Genomic DNA, 22,798 nt, shown 5'->3' with positions numbered 1-22,798 from the left:
ATGCTCTAACCACTAGGCTACCTGCTGCCCCAAGAAAAACCTTTGAATGAGTAGGTGTTCTAAAACTTTGGACCGGTAGTGTACATACCATACCATATACAGTGGGGAGAACAAGTATTTGATACACCGCCGATTTTGCAGGTTTTCCTACTTACAAAGCATGTAGAGGTCTGTCATTTTTATCATAGGTACACTTCAACTGTGAGAGACAGAATCTAAAACAAAAATCCAGAAAATCACATTGTATAATTTTTAAGTATTTAATTTGCATTTTATTGCATGACATAAGTATTTGATACATCAGAAAAGCAGAACTTAATATTTGATACAGAAACCTTTGTTTGCAATTACAGAGATCATACGTTTCCTGTAGTTCTTGACCAGGTTTGCACACACTGCAGCAGGGATTTTGGCCCACTCCTCCATACAGACCTTCTCCAGATCCTTCAGGTTTCGGGGCTGTCGCTGGGCAATACGGACTTTCAGCTCCCTCCAAAGATTTTCTATTGGGTTCAGGTCTGGAGACTGTCTAGGCCACTCCACGACCTTGAAATGCTTCTTACGGAGCCACTCCTTAGTTGCCCTGGCTGTGTGTTTCGGGTCGTTGTCATGCTGGAAGACCCAGCCACGACCCATCTTCAATGCTCTTACTGAGGGAAGGAGGTTGTTGGCCAAGATCTCGCGATACATGGCCCCATCCATCCTCCCCTCAATACAGTGCAGTCGTCCTGTCCCCTTTGCAGAAAAGCATCCCCAAAGAATGATGTTTCCACCTCCATGCTTCACGGTTGGGATGGTGTTCTTGGGGTTGTACTCATCCTTCTTCTTCCTCCAAACACGGCGAGTGGAGTTTAGACCAAAAAGCTCTATTTTTGTCTCATCAGACCACATGACCTTCTCCCATTCCTCCTCTGGATCATCCAGATGGTCATTGGCAAACTTCAGACGGGCCTGGACATGCACTGGCTTGAGCAGGGGGACCTTGCGTGCACTGCAGGATTTTAATCCATGACGGCGTGGTGTGTTACTAATGGTTTTCTTTGAGACTGTGGTCCCAGCTCTCTTCAGGTCATTGACCAGGTCCTGCCGTGGAGTTCTGGGCTGATCCCTCACCTTCTTCATGATCATTGATGCCCCACGAGGTGAGATCTTGCATGGAGCCCCAGACCGAGGGTGATTGACCGTCATCTTGAACTTCTTCCATTTTCTAATAATTGCGCCAACAGTTGTTGCCTTCTCACCAAGCTGTTTTTCTATTGTCCTGTAGCCCATCCCAGCCTTGTGCAGGTCTACAATTTTATCCCTGATGTCCTTACACAGCTCTCTGGTCTTGGCCATTGTGGAGAGGTTGGAGTCTGTTTGATTGAGTGTGTGGACAGGTGTCTTTTATACAGGTAACGAGTTCAAACAGGTGGAGTTAATACAGGTAATGAGTGGAGAACAGGAGGGCTTCTCAAAGAAAAACTAACAGGTCTGTGAGAGCCGGAATTCTTACTGGTTGGTAGGTGATCAAATACTTATGTCATGCAATAAAATGCAAATTAATTACTTAAAAATCATACAATGTGATTTTCTGGATTTTTGTTTTAGATTCCATCTCTCACAGTTGAAGTGTACCTATGATAAAAATTACAGACCTCTACATGCTTTGTAAGTAGGAAAACCTGCAAAATTGACAGTGTATCAAATACTTGTTCTCCCCACTGTACATACCATACACATACCGGGGTATTTTGAAATACCGATGGTATGATTTTCAATACTGTAAAAAAGATATACTGTATACAAGCAGTGGGTGCTACGCCACTGCTTATAACTATAAATGAACTATCTAAGACAGGGTTTCCCGCTGGGTGCACATTGTGGTTTTTGCCCTAGCACTACACAGCTGATTCAAATAATCAACTAATCATCAGTTGTGTAGTGTTAGGGCAAGTTTGAGAAACGTTGATCTAAGTTGTGCCAAATAAATGATATCCTGCTCAGGGCTCCAACTATGCAATTGGTTTGATAACTTGCTAGCTAAGTGGCTAGCTTGCAAGATCAACCTTTGTGGTTACAGCAGAGACAATCAATCTCCTCCTGGATCAGGATCCCTACTGCCTAAATTTGTTTTGTGCGTCAAAAAAAACATTTTGAAAAAAATAGCGCCCCTTGTTTGCACTGGCAGTAAGGAACAGTATGAAGGTATGAAAATCTGGTTACTGCCCGACCCTAACCTCCAGTGTATCCATTATGGCAGGGGAGCTTGTTTGGACCACAGGAAAAGCAAGGAACTCATTATTTGATTTTGTGTTGTATAACATTTGATTTGAAATACTGGACTTCCTCTACACCACTATATTAAATGTGTGAACAGCTAGCCCACTAAACAGTGTCTATGTGTTGCTATGCTGTAGAAGGATGTTCACATTGGTGCAGAAACAGGAACAGTGCAGCAGGCTATATTTCAAAAGGGAAGCTGATATATGGCAACAGAATGCTAGGATGATGTAATGTAATATGTATCATGTTATCAGTCCCACCACCAAAGCTTTATCTAAAATGTAACACGGCTTCTGTGTGAGGCAGACTGTAGTGTATTATTTGTGAGTGATGTTGTTCAGCCACAGTAAATATCTTCTGTTATGCAGCAGAGGGACGGAAGAAAAATTCTCTCTGCAGCCATTATAATGAATTCCCAAATGTCATCCCCATACTTATTTAAAGAGCAAACTCTAGAAATATTATGCTATCCCTTGGTGCATCTTTTAAGTGATTGGAAAACAAACAGCTTGGTCGAGAAGGAGCCTGAATAGACAAAATGTGTATTTTTCAAGACTCTCAAAGTCCAAAAGAGGGTCAGGAAACAGGTACTTTCCACCATTAAAGTATTTGCTTTGATTGCAAGGGATGGGTGAAAAACCAGGGTGCTGATTGGTTCTAAATGGGAATGACTACCAAATGTGAATGTCCTATTGTTGGCAGGATAAGTATGATAATCCTTCTCCATCCACGAAAGAAGGCAAATTCCAATCATCACCGTATAATAATGATAGTATGCCAATTTCCCCAGACCCCATTTCTACACCATCCTTGAAGATGCACTCCACAGCTCATTTTCCCCTGTGGTTGTAGGGTGCATTACTGAAGCCTACATACACAATCATGGCTGAAACAAAACACAAAAATGCTCTATTTACTCTAATCAAGGCACCATTACCTTTTCTTCTTTGAGTTTGCACTTACAAAGACTCCTTCCGGCTTGTTTGTTTGTGTTTTGGAGGACTTCCACACTTATAATAGAAAATAGAAGCTTACAACTACACCTTTTAACGTCACCACCATAGGCAATAGCAGAAACCCCATGGCAACACTGAGGACGGAATTAATTGCTGTTTCTCAGTGTATATATCCCTCTCAGGATGCAGTAGAAGTCTCAGGTTACTCAGTCAACACAACACACCACATTAAAGGGAGACCATTCTCTCTCAACAACTGTAGAGGAGGAAATAATCTTCCAATTATCTAAGGAATCTTTATTTCTACAGTGTCCTTGCCACTTCAATTCATTTTTTTATATATGTGTTTGAATGGTACTGAAAGAGACAATTCTATACAGTGCTGAGGGGCTGAAATTAGTTTTAGCTTTGATAATTGATGGAAGGTGTCGTGTGCAGTTCCACACATCAAACCAAAACAACCTGATATAGCATTCCTATTTTCCCTCTTCATTTCAAGGTTCATTTCGACACCGCCTATTTGCCTCGCCCGATCGAGACCGATTAAGCCTTGTCTACGAAAATAACTATAACTCACTTTTCCTAAGCGAAAATATAAACACATCAAGACTTATTCCAGAAAACAGACAGATCCTTCAAAAACCAAGAGAAAGAAAAAAATAACAATAGCTAAGGCAACACTACAACCTATTTGCCAAGCGCTCCGTCATTGGGTGCCTGGTGCTGCTCCATTGTCTAATCCCACTATTGAGACCACTAAATGGATAGAGTGGGGTAACAAGATAAATGGGCTGTGACCGAGCTGCTAAAAGGCAACCTGACCAATTTATTGGAGTGACCTCCACTGTTGCCACTGCAGGCCATATTAATACACCACACATCGTCCCAGGATGGGACATGGTATGCGTCAAGTACCGGAAGCTCACAGTTTTATTTTTAACTCTTACTGTTACAGGTAAATTGACTGAGAACATATTTCCACTGAGAACATATCTTCAGGAACAGCTTGGGAAAGAGTTGCAGGGGAGAGATATTTTGGGGGGGACTGTGGTCAATCAAACCAAATTACAATATAAGATAGTAGCTAGACAGAGACTGCTGAAAGTGACTAAATTACCAAAACATGCCCATAATCGACCAGATAAAATATCATTAAAAAACCATATAAATCCGCAAATATAGTGAATTTACCCCTTTAAGAAGTAAACCATTCAAAGGGGAATGAGTTCAATCGACTGTTCAAAGTTCATTGGTTGAGTACACAGGTGCAGCGGAATGCTTTTGTCTCTAGCTCAAACAGTGCAGTAATACCTAGCAATACAAAACTATACACACATAGTCCAAAAAGTTAAAAAGAAAGAAATTAAGAAATATCAGGATGAGCAATGTCATTGTTCGGAATACACACACACACACACACACACACACACACACACACACACACACACACACACACACACACACACACACACACACACACACACACACACACACACACACACACACACACACACACACACACACACACACACATATATATATACAGTGCCTTCAGAAAGTATTCATACCCCTTGACTTATTTCACATTTTGTTGTTTTACAGCGTGAATTCAACATTTATTAAATAGCTTATTTTCTCTCACCCATCTACACACAATACCCTGTAATGACAAAGTGAAAATATTTTTCAAAAAAATGTACATTTATTGAAAATGAAATACAGAAATATCTAATTTGGCAGCGATTACAGCTGTGAGTCTTTCTGGATAAGTGTCTAAGAGGTTTACACATCTTGAATATACAATATTTGTCCATTACTCTTTTCAACATTTTTCAAACTGTGTCAAATTGGTTGTTGATCATTGCTAGACAACCATTTTCAAGTCTTGCCATAGATTTTCAAGCAGATTTAAGTCAAAACTGTAATTCGGCCACTCAGGAATATTCAGTGTCTTCTTGGTAAGCAACTCCAGTGTAGATTTGGTTTGCGTTTTAGGTTATTGTCCTGCTGAAAGATGAATCTCCCAGTGTCTGGTTGAAACTGAACCAGGTTTTCCTCTAGGATTTTGCCTGTGCTTAGCTCCATTCCATGTATTTTTTTATCCTGAAAAACTCCCCAGTCCTTAACGATTACAAGAATACCCATAAATGATGCAGCCACCATTATGCTTGAAAATATGGAGAGTGGTACTAAGTAATGGGCTGTATTGGATTTGCCCCAAACATAACACTTTGTATTCAGGACAAAAGTGAATTGCTTTGCCACATTTTTTGCAGTATTACTTTAGTGCCTTATTGCAAACAGGATGCATGATTTAGAATATTTTTTATAATCTATAGGCTTCCTTCTTTTCACTCTGTCAATTAGGTTAGTATTGGGGAGTAACTACAATGTTGTTGATCCATCCTCAGTTTTCTCCTATCACAGCCATTAAACTCCGTAATGGTTTTAAAGTCACCATTGGCCTCATGGTGAAATCGCTGAGCAGTTTCCTTGCTGTCCGGCAACTGAGATAGGAAGAACGCCTGTATCTTTGTAGTGACTGGGTGTATTGATACACCATCCAAAGTGTAATGAATAACTTCACCATGCCCAAATGTCTGTTTTTTTATACCCATCTACAAAATAGGTACCTTATTTGTGAGGCGTTCGAAAACCTTTGTGGTCTTTGTGGTTGAATCTGTGTTTGAAATTCACTGCTTGACTGAGGGACCTTACAGTATGTGTGGGGTACAGACATGAGGTAGTCATTCAAAAATCATGTTAAACACTATTATTGGACACAGAGTGAGTCCATGCACCTTATTATGTGACTCGACAAGCACCTTTTTACTCCTGAACTTATTTAGGCTTGTCATAACAAAGGCTTTGAAAACTTATTGACTCAAGACATTTCAGCTTTTCATTCATTTCTATATTTTTTTATTTCGAAAAACATAATTCCACTTTGACAATATGGGGTATTGTGTGTAGGCCAGTGATAAAACTATAAATGTAATCAATTTTAAATTCAGACAGACAACAAAATATGGAAAAAGTCAAGGGTGTACAGTGCCTTCGGAAAGTATTCAGACCCCTTGACACACACACACACACACACACACACACACACACACACACACACACACACACACACACACACACACACACACACACACACACACACACACACACACACACACACACACACACACACACACACACACACATACAGTGGGGAGAACAAGTATTTGATACACTGCCGATTTTGCAGGTTTTCCTACTTACAAAGCATGTAGAGGTCTGTCATTTTTATCATAGGTACACTTCAACTGTGAGAGACGGAATCTAAAACAAAAGTCCAGAAAATCACATTGTATGATTTTTAAGTAATTAATTTGCATTTTATTGCATGACATAAGTATTTGATCACCTACCAACCAGTAAGAATTCCGGCTCTCACAGACCTGTTAGTTTTTCTTAAAGAAGCCCTCCTGTTCTCCACTCATTACCTGTATTAACTGCACCTGTTTGAACTCGTTACCTGTATAAAAGACACCTGTCCACACACTCAATCAAACAGACTCCAACCTCTCCACAATGGCCAAGACCAGAGAGCTGTGTAAGGACATAAGGGATAAATTGTAGACCTGTACAAGGCTGGGATGGGCTACAGGACAATAGGCAAGCAGCTTGATGAGAAGGCAACAACTGTTGGCGCAATTATTAGAAAATGGAAGAAGTTCAAGATGACGGTCAATCACCCTCGGTCTGGGGCTCCATGCAAGATCTCACCTCGTGGGGCATCAATGATCATGAGGAATGTGAGGGATCAGCCCAGAACTACACGGCAGGACTTGGTCAATGACCTGAAGAGAGCTGGGACCACAGTCTCAAAGAAAACCATTAGTAACACACTACGCCGTCATGGATTAAAATCCTGCAGCGCACGCAAGGTCCCCCTGCTCAAGCCAGCGCATGTCCAGGCCCATCTGAAGTTTGCCAATGACCATCTGGATGATCCAGAGGAGGAATGGGAGAAGGTCATGTGGTCTGATGAGACAAAAATAGAGCTTTTTGCTCTAAACTCCACTCGCCGTGTTTGGAGGAATAGAAGGATGAGTACAACCCCAAGAACACCATCCCAACCGTGAAGCATGGAGGTGGAAACATCATTCTTTGGGGATGCTTTTCTGCAAAGGGGACAGGACGACTGCACCGTATTGAGGGGAGGATGGATGGGGCCATGTATCGCGAGATCTACACCAACAACCTCCTTCCCTCAGTAAGAGCATTGAAGATGGGTCGTGGCTGGGTCTTCCAGCATGACAACGACCCGAAACACACAGCCAGGGCAACTAAGGAGTGGCTCCGTAAGAAGCATCTCAAGGTCCTGGAGTGGCCTAGCCAGTCTCCAGACCTGAACCCAATAGAAAATCTTTGGAGGGAGCCGAAAGTCCGTATTGCCCAGCGACAGCCCCGAAACCTGAAGGATCTGGAGAAGGTCTGTATGGAGGAGTGGGCCAAAATCCCTGCTGCAGTGTGTGCAAACCTGGTCAAGAACTACAGGAAACGTATGATCTCTGTAATTGCAAACTAAGGTTTCTGTACCAAATATTAAGTTCTGTTTTTCTGATGTATCAAATACTTATGTCATGCAATAAAATGCAAATTAATTACTTAAAAATCATACAATGTGATTTTCTGGATTTTTGTTTTAGATTCCGTCTCTCACAGTTGAAGTGTACCTATGATAAAAATTACAGACCTCTACATGCTTTGTAAGTAGGAAAACCTGCAAAATCATCAGTGTATCAAATACTTGTTCTCCCCACTGTATATATATACATATATACACACTGCATGGTCAAAAGTAGATGGACAACCCTTCAAATTAGTGGATTATATTATTTCAGCCACACCAGTTGCTGACAGATGTATAAAATTGAGCACACAACCATGCAATCTCCATTGACAAACTTGGCAGTAGAATGGCCTGTACTGAAGAGCTCAGTGACTTTCAACGTTACACCGTCACGGGATGCCACCTTTCCAACAAGTCAGTTCGTCAAATTTCTGCCCTACTAGAGCTGCCCGGTTAACTCTAAGTGCTGCTATTGTGAAGTGGAAACGTCTAGGAGTAACAACGGCTCAGCTGCAAAGTGGTAGGCCACACAAGCTCACAGAACTGGCCGCCAAGTGTTGAAGCATGTAGCATGTAAAAATCATCTGTCTTCGGTTGCAACACTCACTACCGAGTTCCAAACTGCCTCTGGAAGCAATGTCAGCACAAGACCTGTTCGTCGGAAGCTTCATAAAATGGGTTTCCATGGCCGAGCAGCCGCGCACACAAGCCAAAGATCACCATGCGCAATGCCAAGCGTTGGCTGGATTGGTGTAAAGCTTGCCGCCATTGGATTCTGGAGCAGTGGAAACACGTTCTATGCAGTGATGAATCACGCTTCACCATCTGGCAGTCCAACGGACAAATCTGGGTTTGGCGGATGCCAGGAGAATGTTACCTGCCCGAATGCATTGTGCCAACTGTAAAATTTGGTGGAGAAAGAATAACGGTCTAGGGCTGTTTTTTATGGTTCAGGCTAGGCCACTTAGTTCCATTGAAGGGAAATCTTAATGCTACAGCATACAATGACATTCTAGACGATTCTGTGCTTCCAACTTTTTGGCAACAGTTTGGGGAAGGCCCTTATGACAATGCCCCTGTGCATAAAGCGAGGTCCATACAGAAATGATCTCTCGAGATTGGCGTGGAAGAACTTGACTGGCCTGCACAGAGCCCTGATCTCAACCCCATCGAACACCTTTGAGATGAATTATAATGTCGACTGCGAGCCAGGCCTAATCGCCCAACATCAGTGCCCGACTTCATTAATGCTCTTGTGGCTGAATAGAAGCAATTCCCCGCACCGCAGCAATATTCCAATGTCTAGTGGAAAGCCTTGCTAGAAGACCATTTTAGAGAATATGGCAGTTCGTCCAAACGGCCTCACAACCACAGACCACTTGTAACCATGCGAGCCCAGGACCTCCACATCTGGCTTCTTTACCCGACGGATCATCTGAGACCAGCCACCTGGGCAGCTAATGAAACTGAGGATGATTTCTGTTTGTAATAAAGCCATTTTGTGGGGAAAAACTAATTCTGATTGGCTGGGCCTGGCTCCCCAGTGTGTGGGCCTGGTTCCGAAGTGGGTGGGCCTATGGCTGTGCCCCTGCCCAGTCATGTGAAATCCATAGATCAGGGCCTAATGAATGTATTTCAATTAACTGATTTCCTTATATGAAATGTTACTCAGTAAAATCCTTGACATTTTTATATTTTTGTTCAGTATATATAGCCGTGGGATGTTGGGTACATTGTAAGAAGCGCTATACAGTCAAGGAGAATAGAGATTCTTCACATTTAAGGGTTGAAGATGTTCCGTATCACTCATCGTGTGTACAGTATGTGTGTGTGCATGTGCTAGAGTTTGTGTGTGCGTGAGTGAGTGAATGTTCATATGATTGAATGTTTCTGCTGGGCTGTACTTGAAAAGAAATAGAATATGAGAAGAGGAGTACTCTATAATAATAATATGATGAGTTTGACAATGAAAGTGACACTGTCCTCCCTGGTCACTGTCATCAATCATCTCAATGGCTCTATTTCCTCTACGTTACGTTGACCTTTCTCCTGCATGTAAAGTGTGTGTGTGTTTGAATGATTGTACATGTGTGTTTGTGTTCACGTGCGTGTTTGTGTGTGTATGTGCATGTATGTGTGTGTGAGTGAGCATGTCTGAGCGTGTGCATGTGCATGCAATCATTTGATTTTCCAAAATACCACTGCATACATTTGGGATGTGACAAATATAAACATTTTCTTAACGTTTAAACTTCCAGTTTTGTATCGGTTTTCCAGTCAAATTATAAGAAAGATTCATAAAATTCCACTCAAATTCACAATGCAGATGGCCTACATTGGTATGGTGTGTAGACCCAATTGGCCTAGCTAATGTTAACTAGCTAGACTAAATTAGCCTAGCTAACGTTAACTAGCTAGACTCAATTAGCTTAGCTAACGTTAACTAGCGAGACTTAATTAGCATAGCTAACGTTAACTACCTTCTCTGGGTGCAGTCAAGACAGGGAATATGTATCCAGATGAGATGAGAAATAACTAGCAATACATTAGCGCAAGTCAACTTGGTTGCCATCTCTTTCCCCCTCCCTGCTCCCCTCCTCACTCCCATTTGAGCTGCTGCTCTGCTTCAAGCCTCTCACTCTCCCTCATGCATTATAGCTCCAGTTAATGAAGCAGTTTTTCTCCTCCTACTAACACTGCAGCGTTGTTGCTTTAGGTATTTTTTAAATGTTTGTTTCCCTTTATGATGATGATCGAGACCTGTTAGTGGTAGTTTTGTGACAACTGCACTCTTTTTCGGTTAGGGATTTTTTCTTAACGTTAAGGACCCCCTTTTGCTGAAACATTAAAACGTTCACACCCCTAGCATGCATGTCCTCTGACTATTAGACTAATCTTAATGTGAGTTTCCCTCATGTGACTCATGTTTGAAACATGCCATATAAGAATCATTTTTATTTTTATTTTCACACTTTATAGCTGCTTTTATGCTTCCATAAATTCCCATCTTATTTACAGGGATACACACAGTATTATAATGGCTTGTCAACCATTTTTCCTTCTTTTTCAATATCTGAGCTCATCGGAGAAGAGTTGTCATTCAAAACATATAGTCGACTTGGGAGCATCAATAAGCATCAAGGTGATTTGGCCGTTTGACAAGTAGTCTTAACCCGTAGCGTTTGATTTGCTCGGGTGTCTACAAAAGCTAAGATTGCTCCAGCAATAAAACACAGTGCGTCAACAGGGGAAAAGCCACCAACGATCAAAATTAGCTCTGCATTGTATTATTCAAGGAACATGATGTTTCACTTGAGGATATGCTAATGATGCTAATTCCGTTGAAAACAAAGGAAAAGGACAAGTAGCTCTGAGACAGTTATATTTACACCACAGCCTTCAACACACAGCCTGAATCCGTTGCCATGTGTTGAGGAATAGACCCCTAACTGTTTCCATGTTGGAGGCTAATACAGCTACTCCATCAGGCTGCCTATTGAAATGAAATGAGCCCTTTCTATATAGTACAGTCAATAGCAGGTCTGGTAATTGACAATGCTAGAGTAGGTCTTAATTATAATAGCATGTTGAGCAGTCTAATCTGGTATATGCAACTGCTTATCAACGGCAATCCAACAATGGCAAACTCAATGGCATGTTTTGCTTACCAATGGCTAACCAACAATGGCAAGCGCAATCGGTTTGGACAACAAGGCCAGGTTCAATTCCTCTGTAACCACACAGGATGAATTGAAAACTATTTTAAAAAAGAGGTCGTCAAGGTATGAATTGGGCATAAATTATTCTCCACTAGGAGCTAAAAAGAAATGAGTCGTCTTCTCAAATAATTAACAGAAGTTCAGATCCAATGGAATTGAGCCTTTACCCAATGAAACAGCAAAAAAATCTTCCCCACCAAGCTCTCTCTGTCTTCCACCAAAATAGAAAGCAGTGTTGGTTCAGTTGATGGATGAGCATGCTACCCCCATGACACCTCTGCGCTGTACACACATCACGCAGCCAGTGTCCTACATACATTGACACGGTCCGACAAAAGATAGAGGCAACTCTTCTGAGAGGGAGCAGTCAATGGGACCAGAAGAGGAGAAAATAACAACAGTTGGACGTGGCCGGCGCTCAGGCCACGAGGGTCTGTGGCTCAAACACACTGACGCGTTCTCAGCTCTCTGGGAAGATGTGAATGCATGCCTTGCAGCCAGTTAAGAATTTTATTCAAAAACGTCACAGATGTTCAGAGCCTTTGACCAAACTAAAGGTTTTACTTATTCTGTATATTCACAACTTAGGCCATATTGAATTATATAGGCAGTGTGAGGGTGTTTTTATCTTCCATGATCAATAGAATGATTCCACTGTAATCATGATGTGAGGCAGGAGTTGACAGATGGTGTGTAACCATTGTTTGTTAGACTCCCTGTGTGTGTGTGTGTGTGTGTGTGTGTGTGTGTGTGTGTGTGTGTGTGTGTGTGTGTGTGTGTGTGTGTGTGTGTGTGTGTGTGTGTGTGTGTGTGTGTGTGTGTGTGTGTGTGTGTGTGTGTGTGTGTGTGTGTGTGTGTGTGTGTGTGTGTGCGCGCGCGCCTGCGTGTGCGTATTTGTGAGGTGCTTTCATATACCCACAGCTCTCTGGTGTGTGCTGTGCTGCACTGCATGTTACAATGTCTTCTCATGTAATTCAATTAACCTTTTACTGGAAGGGTTCACACAAAGCAGCCAGGAGTTATACTCCATTTGAGAGTGGTGTGTAAAACTGCCAGGTGTCTTTGGTGGCTGTCTTCATTGTTTGGATAAATTGGACTTCTTTTGCAATTTTTGCACTGATAAAATATCACAGACACATAACATTAATAATATGTTAAAACAGCTGTTAAAATGCTCTTGAGGACATCGGTTCAGAAGGCATTGGATTTGTTGTCGACAGGGTACGATTCGGCACAATTGTCTCAATCAATTTGTTTCACTGTAATTAGACGCTGAACAGACAATATCCCATCATCAGAGCCAACACTACAGTCCAACAAAATAACCAACATCCCAACCAACAAAACAACCAACATCCCAAACCAACAAAACAACCAACATCACAACCAACAAAACAACCAAGATCACAACCAACAAAACAACCAAGATCACAACCGACAAAACAACAAACATCACAACCAACAAAACTACCAACATCACAACCAACAAAGTAAATCTGTCAATCTGGACCTAAATTCTCTGGATTCTTTTGGGATGAAACTCAGCCAGCAAAGACACAATCTTTAATCTTAGTCTTCTTTCTCTTGGATCAGGCGGTTATTAACAGTTGCAGATGCTATAGCCCGACAGTCTGCCAAGACTGTAGTAGTCTTCTGTGTCTGACTGCCCAGAACGGTGCAAATTACAATGAAATATTGAGTTCATTTATGAATAAGTGGAGCTGAACGCCCCTTTGTAATGGCTTTCACATGCATATTCAGTTGATGGGTAATTCCTCTTAGCTGCTTCATTAAATAGTGAAAGTCGAAAGTGTAATGCTTCATGACAAAAAGAGAGAAAGAATGAGATCTAAAGCAGTTTTAAAGGATGACTTTTCCCCCTTTGCTCCAGTTGAAAATAGAGGTAGCCATCGGATACAAGATAAGGATAACACGATAACAAATCAACAATGTAGCTGTTGATTAGTGCATGACCCGTCAAGATCTGAACCTCTTATCATTCACAACGAAACATCCAAATAAGGTTAAGCGACAAACGAACAAACAAGCACAAATGACGGAAAAGTTACCCGTGGTTAGGGTTTAATTAAAATTCGAAAACTCTGGGCCTCTTTCCGCGCCTTCCTAACGGGTGGTAGCTTAGCTACCTGCGAACAAGATGTAGCACGTATTGCTTATTTTCCCTATGATTAAAATAATAGGGTGGAAATTGGGCGAGATAAAAGTCACAGCGGGGAGTCACACTAACAAGACCAAATGAGCGGCAGCACTCCAGACATCTCCAAAAGAGACTCCAAAGAAGAGAGGCTGCGGGGGGTAGTGGGGGTAGGAGGCCAGGTCAGAGCCTTTTGAAGCAAGCTAACTCCAATGCGTTTTCTGAGCCACAGAGATCGCATGTAACAGCTGCAACAAACATGGAGGAAAAGTTCTGTAGATAAGAAAACACCTTGTTAGGTGCCTTGAATGTCTTATTTTACTCCCATTACACGTCATCAATGAGTTATTTGGAATGACATTATATGGCGTCACATGAATAATGTGGGGCTTTAAAAAACTAGAGATAGGACACAGAAATTTAAGTTATTTTCCACACGTTTTTCCATCCAATCAAATTCAAGTGTATTTTATAAAGCCCTTTTTACATCAGCAGTAATCACAAAGTAGTTGGAGACTATAATAAAACAAAATAATGTTATATAAGGAAAAAAGGCACTTAAGAGAGGCGAAATCCACATCTCAGATCTACATCTCAAGAGTGGTATGGAATATCTGTCTGGAACATAACTGAAATATAAATGGTTTGCTCTGAACACAAAATATTTCCTTTGTACCATGTAACCTTTCTATATGTTCTGGCCAGTTGAAAGTCTGTGGATAATCCTTGGATAATCAACCACTATCATCTCTCTTTCTTCTGTACCTTTGGTAATGCTTATTGAAAAGTATGGTGACAGCAAACATATGAGATGACAATACATACCACCACGGTAAATAGATTTTCAATGCTTTTTGAGAGCATTAAAGATAAAGGTATTCTTCAAATTAGCTTAACAGCAGCAAAAGTTGTCAAAACTGCTCTAAGAACAAATTTGAGACCATGGCTGATGTGTAGAAAATATAATAGCACAACGACATGAATAAATAAGTAATAGACAATAACATCACTTCAAAGTTGGAGGCAAAACATTGTACTTTTTGTAAAGTCATTGACGAATGCCGGATAAAAGCAAAGTTATCACTGCAAGGAATATTATACACTGAAAGTGCCTCACATTCTATACACAACAAAAGCAACAAAACAACTGTGTTTTTAGATAGCTGTATAGACTGCTTTTCGTTTGAGTACAAACCCTTTCTAAATCAAAATGAAAGAGTCATTTATCACTTAAAGCAATATTGATAAGTATAAACAGAAATGTATATTTTTTCTAAATCCCGCATTTGATGCACAGAAGATCTTCCTTCAAAAGAATACCACAGTCTTAAGTTTCGGGTTTCAAGCATGATCAAATTTGCACTTCAAACCGTTGAACCTACTTAAATCAGCTATTGTGTGTGCTCGTTCAACTACTGTGGAATTTCTATGCGAAATCTCTGACCGGCGCTTTACAAAGCTATCTTTGATTACACACTAGCCCAAGGGGAAACTTTATCAAACTCCCCTGCTTCCATGTGGAGATGACCAGGTGACTACCAAACACTCAATTGGAAGACCAAAGTCTTATCCACAAGACGCCATGAAACCTGCCTTTTATCCCCAAACAGCAGCTGCACATGCCCAATCAGAATCCACCACTTATCGCTTCCACCAATGAAAGAGATTTCCTGAACACCAATGAAATAATACCGGTACAATGCTTACTAGTTTGCACATTTGGTGTGCGATTAACTTCCTACTTAAACCTCCACAAAAACAGGAATAAGGGGGATCACAATTAACAAATAAAAATGTGGCAGACTCACCAATTTCGTTGTCCGACTTATTGTCCATTTTGGTGTCTGTCAGGGTAAGAGCCGAGTTGGAGCGACTAGACAGGCATGAGCTTTGGCCTGACTTGGCACCCCTGCCCCAGAGAGCCATGGTACGTTCCGGGGACGTGGGCTCATTATTCTCTGTGGGGACTGTTCCTCTGGAGTAGCTACCAAGGGGGTGCGAGAGGCCCGTTTCAGGGCAGAGGGCCAGGCCTCTGCGTGTGGAGGCCTCACATATTCCAAGTTGCCTCAGCGAGAAGGCCTGTCCTGTACAGACAAAACCAAATAGCGGGCCTATAATTTAACAATGTTATCAAACCCCAATCCCAAACACAGAATATCTGGTGCGGACGTTTTGTTTTATTTTTAACTAGGCAAGTCAGTTAAGAACAAATCCTTATTTACAATGACTGCCATTTTGCCAAAATGTGTAGCTTAAACATTTTTGTGATTCTTAAAATGTCTGTTCTTAGAAGGGCAGTAGGCTTAACTCAAATAGAAGCCTCACAAAAACAAAAGCCAACCAGTAAATCAGAAGACAAGTCACACTAACAGACATATTGTACATTCAAGTAAGATGGAAGATGATAGGACTTCTGCTGAAAACAACATCCCCCCACCGTGCACACGCGCAACGTCTATTTTTATGGGCACAAGCACGGTTTGACACAAACTGTTCACTCCCCTCTTGTTGGCGGAGAGAACATTTCCCAGGTTTAAACCCTATTTCCTGCAATTCTACACATTTTGTCAAGCGGGGCAGTGAACATTTTGCAGTTTTAAAGCCCATTCTCTTGCAATTCTATACATGTTGCCATGTCTAATGTGTATTCATGTGATATTTCAGCGACTCAAACGTTACAACAAAATCTATGGGCTACCTAGCTAAAAAACGTTGGCTGACATGGGCTAGTTGATCTGGACATTTCTGACAAGTTATAAATAGCTCTCTAAGGTAGGCAATGACTGACATGACAAGAGGAAAACTGATGATGCACTACCCAATTTCAAAATTGCACCTCATGCATTCTACTATTACAATTTTCAAGAGTCAGTTGAAAGCCAGACTGAGTTCCTTAAAAACTGTGTGCGCGTACTCAGAGAAAAGAGACTCCCACTCATTGTACAACTACCCAAATTATATTTTTTTGTAAATTGAAAGAGTTCCACAATTCTGTGTCTTAACTGTTTGTAAATCTGGATCTAAAGTGTTGATTTAATAGAGAAACAAAATGGTGAAAAACAGAGATGCAAGGGAATATACAGGATGTCAATGCTGGATTGAGAAAAAATAATGTAATCTGAAGTAAACAGCAAAAATCTACAATTAATGTACTTTTCACTGAATTTATATTTCTAAATGCGTGGACAGAACTAAAACAATCTTTGGATGGAAATTCTTGTTCAGTGTATATATTTATCGATATATATTTTTTAATATATACATTCAAAGTCATTCTATAAAAAAAAAAATATTCAGCTAGCTGAATAATAAAGAATGTAATGTCATGCTGCATAAGATTCCAGACATGTATTTTACCTACATTAATATAGAAATATCATTAGTGCAGACAAGATAGGTAGCAAGATTAATATAAGTAAATTAGCAATGAATAAATTCATTTAAAACTGTTCTTGCATTTGATTTAGTTTACTGGTTATTTCATGGCAGGAAACATTTAAACAAGTGAAATTGACAAAGAATATTCTAAAGTAAAAACTGCAGCGGAGCAATTCCGGACTTTGACAATATATAACCTTAAACTATACATTTGACTTAAGGTGTGAATTTACTTTTAAAAACAGATACAACTTTGAAATGTGTAAATAACAATTATTGATAATTGAAGTGATAATAAGTCTAATCGTTCATTACCTTTTCATTAAAGGTTGTAATTTGATCTAGAAATAAAGGGGAAATGAACATTCTTCCCACAGCCTAATTAGAATGCAATTAATTTCCAGTTGGCGCCAATTAGCAGACATCAATGAGAAATATGCCACAAAATATGCATTTTTAGATAATCAAGAATTGTCTATGACACTAAAATAAACCACCAACTTTTTTCTTATTATGAACATTTCCTACCAATTGCCAACAACCAATTAAAACGGTGGGTTATTTGCTCAACAGTTCAATGGGTAATTATCAACGGTATGTGAAGTGGAGCACGATCATTTCGTTTGGATCTGTACATACTGCACAGATCGAAAAGAGCTCTACTGTTCATCATGGAGTAATACAAACCTCAAATGACGAACTATGAATGCTGGTTAATGGATCATACATTAACAAGATAACGTTTTCAAGGAAACCAATGGGAGGCCCTATGAAAGAATGATAGACTTACTAATATAGTATCTCTCTATCTATCTTTCCTATGTCAATTTAAATTCTGTAATACACCTTGCAATTTTTTTAAATATTAAACTCCAAGTTAAGTATGTTTAAAAAGTACACGTATGAAACAAATGATATCCAAACAGCAGACCTATTATGCATCATCCTTTCAAATGATTGAAATAGAGCTGTGGCTGTACTGACCTGGCCTGCTGTAGTCATTGGTCTCCTGGTGGGCCATCTCCTTGACTCGGCCTGAGAACAGCAGCCGGGCGGGGTCATGGTCGTAGGCCTGCAGCGTCTCGCTAGAGCTGTAGGACTTCTGGGTTGGCACACGGCAGGCCCCTTCTTGGTCTGTCGATGATGCGGTGTAACGCCGTTCCCGATCCCTCTGCCTTTCACGGTCTCTCTCTCGGTCTCTCTGGCTCTTGGAGAGTGAGCAGAAAGGCTGCTGCTCCTTCACCTGTTCCATGCTGCCTGCATACTGTGTCCTTCTCTCCTGAGACGCTCGCTTTGGGAATTCCACTCCGGTTTACGCCGTTGGTAAGTCTGTCCCTCTGTCTATCCGTCTGTATTTCTGTCTGTCTGTCCACTTAGCCCCATTCGGCTCTACCTGGAAAACAGAGAGGGGAGAGGGGAGAGGGGAGAAGCTCAGATAACACTAATCCCCCCACTTAATCTTCAAAAGCTCCCACTCACACCCACCACCTCTCAAACCCCACCCGTAAGCCCACTCACACCCACCATCTCTCAAACCCCACCCGTAAGCCCACTCACACCCACCACCTCTCAAACCCCACCCGTAAGCCCACTCACACCCACCATCTCTCAAACCCCACCCGTTAGCCCACTCACACCCACCACCTCTCAAACCCCACCCGTAAGCTAAATTCCTTTTGTCCACAACTTGGACGCGTGTTTGTGTATGAGGTCGACAGGTCATTTAGATACTTTAATTATCCATTACTATTAAGTGTAGAGTGTGAAAAGGGGGGATTTTCACTGGTGAGGATTTCATTTCTGTCTTGACTCAGCTGGAAGCCCAAAGACAGGTGTATCAGACACTTCCACATTTCCCTGTACTGAAACTGAAACTTTGGATCCAAGAGAAATGAAAAAGTATTTTCTAGACCTCAAAGTTTTTATTGAGAATTTTGCCAAGAAGTCCTTTCACTAGGTGACAGGTTGTTCTTTCTTTCTATGCAGAGATTAAATCTTAAAAGACACTTTCAAACGTAGAGACAAGAGTGGAGATGTTAACCCACATTTACAAAGATTACTGTGCAGTGGCCAAGAACGGACCCACCCACAAACCTCCCTGATTGTGATCCGTTCTGATTTATAGACCTGTAAAGATACACAGGGGCTGATAGCCGTTATTGCTAAGAGCCTTGTCTGTCGAGCCGCCGACAACCCAACAGGGGGAATAAGATTAGTGTCCTAATCAGCTATAAGTCCCCGTGGGTGTGTTATGGGGAAATGTCGTGGCGGGCCGGATTCTCACAAAGCAAGGTGAACGACCGGGCACGTCTTTAATGTGAACACATACTGCCTTCCTCAGGAGGTTCCAAAGTTACTAACGCCAACATTTTTCGGAGTTCATCAAAATGTCCTCTATGTACTGAAGGTAGTTCCTGTACATGGGGATGCTTTGAGGACACTAGGGAGATACTCATAGAAGCTGTCTGGTGTAGTGGGCTGGGCTATGAACTCAAGGAAGTTCTATCTAAGGATTAGGCCACTTCGTTGCTTGGATACCAAAACCACAAATAGGCCTACATAATGTCCACGTAGTGCCTTACCGCAATACACCAACAATTATCCCCACGTCTCCCCATTTGGATTGAGAACTGTCCTACATACTGTTAGGATGCTACCCCTCTGGTCTGTATGTGTCACCTTTGATAATATGGTTGATTGAGACAGCCAGTCACCAATGACCTCAAGAAGGAAAAGCCGACACTGCAGTATTATAGTGGCACAGTGGGAACGTTGACAAGGCAGTGAGGCAGGGGGAAGTGACACTCCATGATCTATGTAGCGTAGCACAGTACTACACAGGTCTATGATTCCCCAGCCAGTTCCTCCTAAACCTGCTTCTTCTGTTAAATACAGTCTCAATGTTCTTCTAAACATTAACCATACACCATATATATAATATAGTGTCAAGCAATGTCTTGAAGTCAATTTGGTAACACAGTTTTTGAGAATATAAGCTTTTATGATCTAGGCTCGATTCTCTTGTTTGGACACAAAATCAGGGATTGTGTGTTAGATTTTTTTGCTTCACACTCGCGATTCACATGAGAGGACCAAAGGAGAAGCCACCACAGACGTGGCTCAGAGCCAATACAGCCAAATAAATTGGTTTCAACCGAAGTGACCTACATTCCTGACGTAAGCACAAACAGCATTTTGCAAAGAGAGAGTAGAGTAGCCACTGGAGACTTCCCTGCTGAAATGGCAAATCTTCCCGAAGCCCTCTTTGTTCAAGTAATTACATTTCCGAAGGCCTGTTCTAAATATTAACTCAGACCCCCTAACCCAGGGTTTCCGTAAGGAAAATGAGGCGCCGGACAATGTGACCGGGAAGAGTTTAATTTAACGGCCATTTGAGAAATGATGGGACCCATATGCATTGGGTGTGTAACCCATTAGGGAGTCCACCCACAGTGCTCAGAATGACAGAATTCACATTTAAATTATGGTAATTCATCTTAACAGAACATGCAATTCCTGTAATGAAGCAGACAATAAAATGTCATTTACAAACATTTGCCAAAATGCAATTTGCGGGTAAACACCATTCTAAACAGCACATCTGATGCGAGCGGTTCCACATGTGACAGAGATAAAAATGTCTGTTAGAAATTTAGAAAGAGGGGAAATCTAAAGATGCAGCAACTAGGATAGGTTTCTAATATGACTAGGATTGCGCCTTTGGCTTCTAGACAACGAAAGAAAGTTGATTTGAAAACCAATAGAAGAGGAGAAAAATGCTGGTTTCAAATGCATATGAGGAAGTCTTTATAAAATAATTGCCTCTACATTTCTATGGTTCCTAAGCTACTTGAAACACGGAAAGACATGCCTCACAATATGAAGTAAACGTTCAGGTTTTAAAAAATTAAGTATATGTCTTGAAAATGCATACTGCCTCCAGGTCACTTTGGGTGGCATGGTGATAGACTGCCTACCGTTGACTATGCATGCACTTGAATGTCAAATGGGAGGCGCCCTTCAATTGCCAGTTGAGAAATAAAAATAGTAGCTCTTTTTAATCTTGCATTTAGAATGGTTGTGCAATGACTGGTCTTATCAAATCACACGTTTCACTCCGGCAGCAGCGAGCTGAGGAGCTGCAGGAGAAATCCAGCTCAAAATAGGCTCTGTATGCTGTGCGCATGTGATAGTTGTGTTTGATAAATAAGATACATGATGAGTAATTAAAATACACACGCCCCAATTTAATTCCACTAAAGCAAATTAACCTGTAGACCTATAAGCGTGATGGTCAAATGTATTTCCATCGACTGATATTTCCATCAATAAATAAAAAGCATTATTTTGTAATAAGATCAGTTTTTTCTCCCGATCAACTATTACATTTATTGGCTTTAAAAAAAAAGATAGGGTCCAAAAGCCAGCAATTACCACCTGACGTAAACCCTGACTCTGTAGTCTGTAAATAAAGCCAATAAAAACACATGGTTATCGTTTCCATCGTGTCCCCCTCTCACAGATGTTCCACTTGCCACCACGATGCCAAGCTAGCTGCCCTTCCCATCCTTTCCCCTCTGTGGCCTCGCCCTTTCCTATTTGTTTTTGCAGGGACCGTACGGTCCTTCGCCAAGGGAGTCGTGAAAGTGGTGATGGAGGGTGGTGGGGATCAGGCCGGCTCACTTTAACACAGCCAGCACCTCCAACAATAGCCGGCTCTGACAGCTTTGCATAATTCATCTTGTCGAGTCTCTATCCTATCCTCTCTCCTTTCTCTTCCCTCTCTCTAACTCTCTGGAATGGGGTGAGGAGTAACAAGGGCACTCTTCCATCAGCTGCTGCTTGTTCCCTCCTGACACCAGTGATTTTGGAGACACAGAAGTGTTTGTCTGTTGAAAGCAGATTCCCTGGCTCTGCCTGTGTTCTAGTCTGGATGCCATCAGATTCCCTGGCTCTGCCTGGGTTCTAGTCTGGATGCCATCAGATTCCCTGGCTCTGCCTGTGTTCTAGTCTGGATGCCATCAGATTCCCTGGCTCTGCCTGTGTTCTAGTCTGGATGCCATCAGATTCCCTGGCTCTGCCTGTGTTCTAGTCTGGATGCCATCAGATTCCCTGGCTCTGCCTGGGTTCTAGTCTGGATGCCATCAGATTCCCTGGCTCTGCCTGTGTTCTAGTCTGGATGCCATCAGATTCCCTGGCTCTGCCTGGGTTCTAGTCTGGATGCCATCAGATTCCCTGGCTCTGCCTGGGTTCTAGTCTGGATGCCATCAGATTCCCTGGCTCTGCCTGGGTTCTAGTCTGGATGCCATCAGATTCCCTGGCTCTGCCTGTGTTCTAGTCTGGATCCCATCAGAACCAGATTTCTGTTCAATCTGTCTAAAGCTTTACAACAGGGACCATGCTAATGCAAGATGTACAACTTTGAGACCTGTAGTGTATTTTATTGAGTTAGCTGATAGGTGTGTGTGTGTGTGTGTGTGTGTGTGTGTGTGTGTGTGTGTGTGTGTGTGTGTGTGTGTGTGTGTGTGTGTGTGTGTGTGTGTGTGTGTGTGTGTGTGTGTGTGTGTGTGTGTGTGTGTGTGTGTGTGTGTGTGTGTGTGTGTGTGTGTGTGTGTGTGTTTTCACAGAGGCTGTGAGTTTTATCATTAAATACCTGCAGGTGTCTTTGCAGGAACCTTGATGTTTTTTACAATCATGGATA

General features: G+C 41.7%; 1 protein-coding gene across 4 annotated transcripts in view; it reads right to left on the bottom strand.

Annotated features, from left to right (window-relative positions):
- LOC139574453 (teneurin-3) overlaps nt 1-22,798 on the bottom strand; it is a 175,828-nt gene that overhangs the window by 138,831 nt on the left and 14,199 nt on the right. For 3 of the 4 annotated variants that reach the window (XM_071399021.1, XM_071399022.1, XM_071399023.1), the window contains exons 2-3: nt 18,082-18,490; nt 15,528-15,803 (exon numbers count right to left, since the gene is read on the bottom strand). In XM_071399021.1, coding sequence (XP_071255122.1) covers nt 15,528-15,803; nt 18,082-18,349 — 544 coding nt within the window. In that variant the 5' untranslated portion in view covers nt 18,350-18,490. The remainder of the gene's footprint in view (nt 1-15,527; nt 15,804-18,081; nt 18,491-22,798) is intronic. The other variant, XM_071399024.1, reaches the window with a different exon arrangement.

Source organism: Salvelinus alpinus, chromosome 4, assembly GCF_045679555.1.
Source record: "Salvelinus alpinus chromosome 4, SLU_Salpinus.1, whole genome shotgun sequence".
Taxonomy (NCBI): Eukaryota; Metazoa; Chordata; class Actinopteri; order Salmoniformes; family Salmonidae; genus Salvelinus; species Salvelinus alpinus.
Note: the sequence above shows the minus strand (reverse complement) of the source record. Positions and strands in the feature narration are given on the sequence as shown.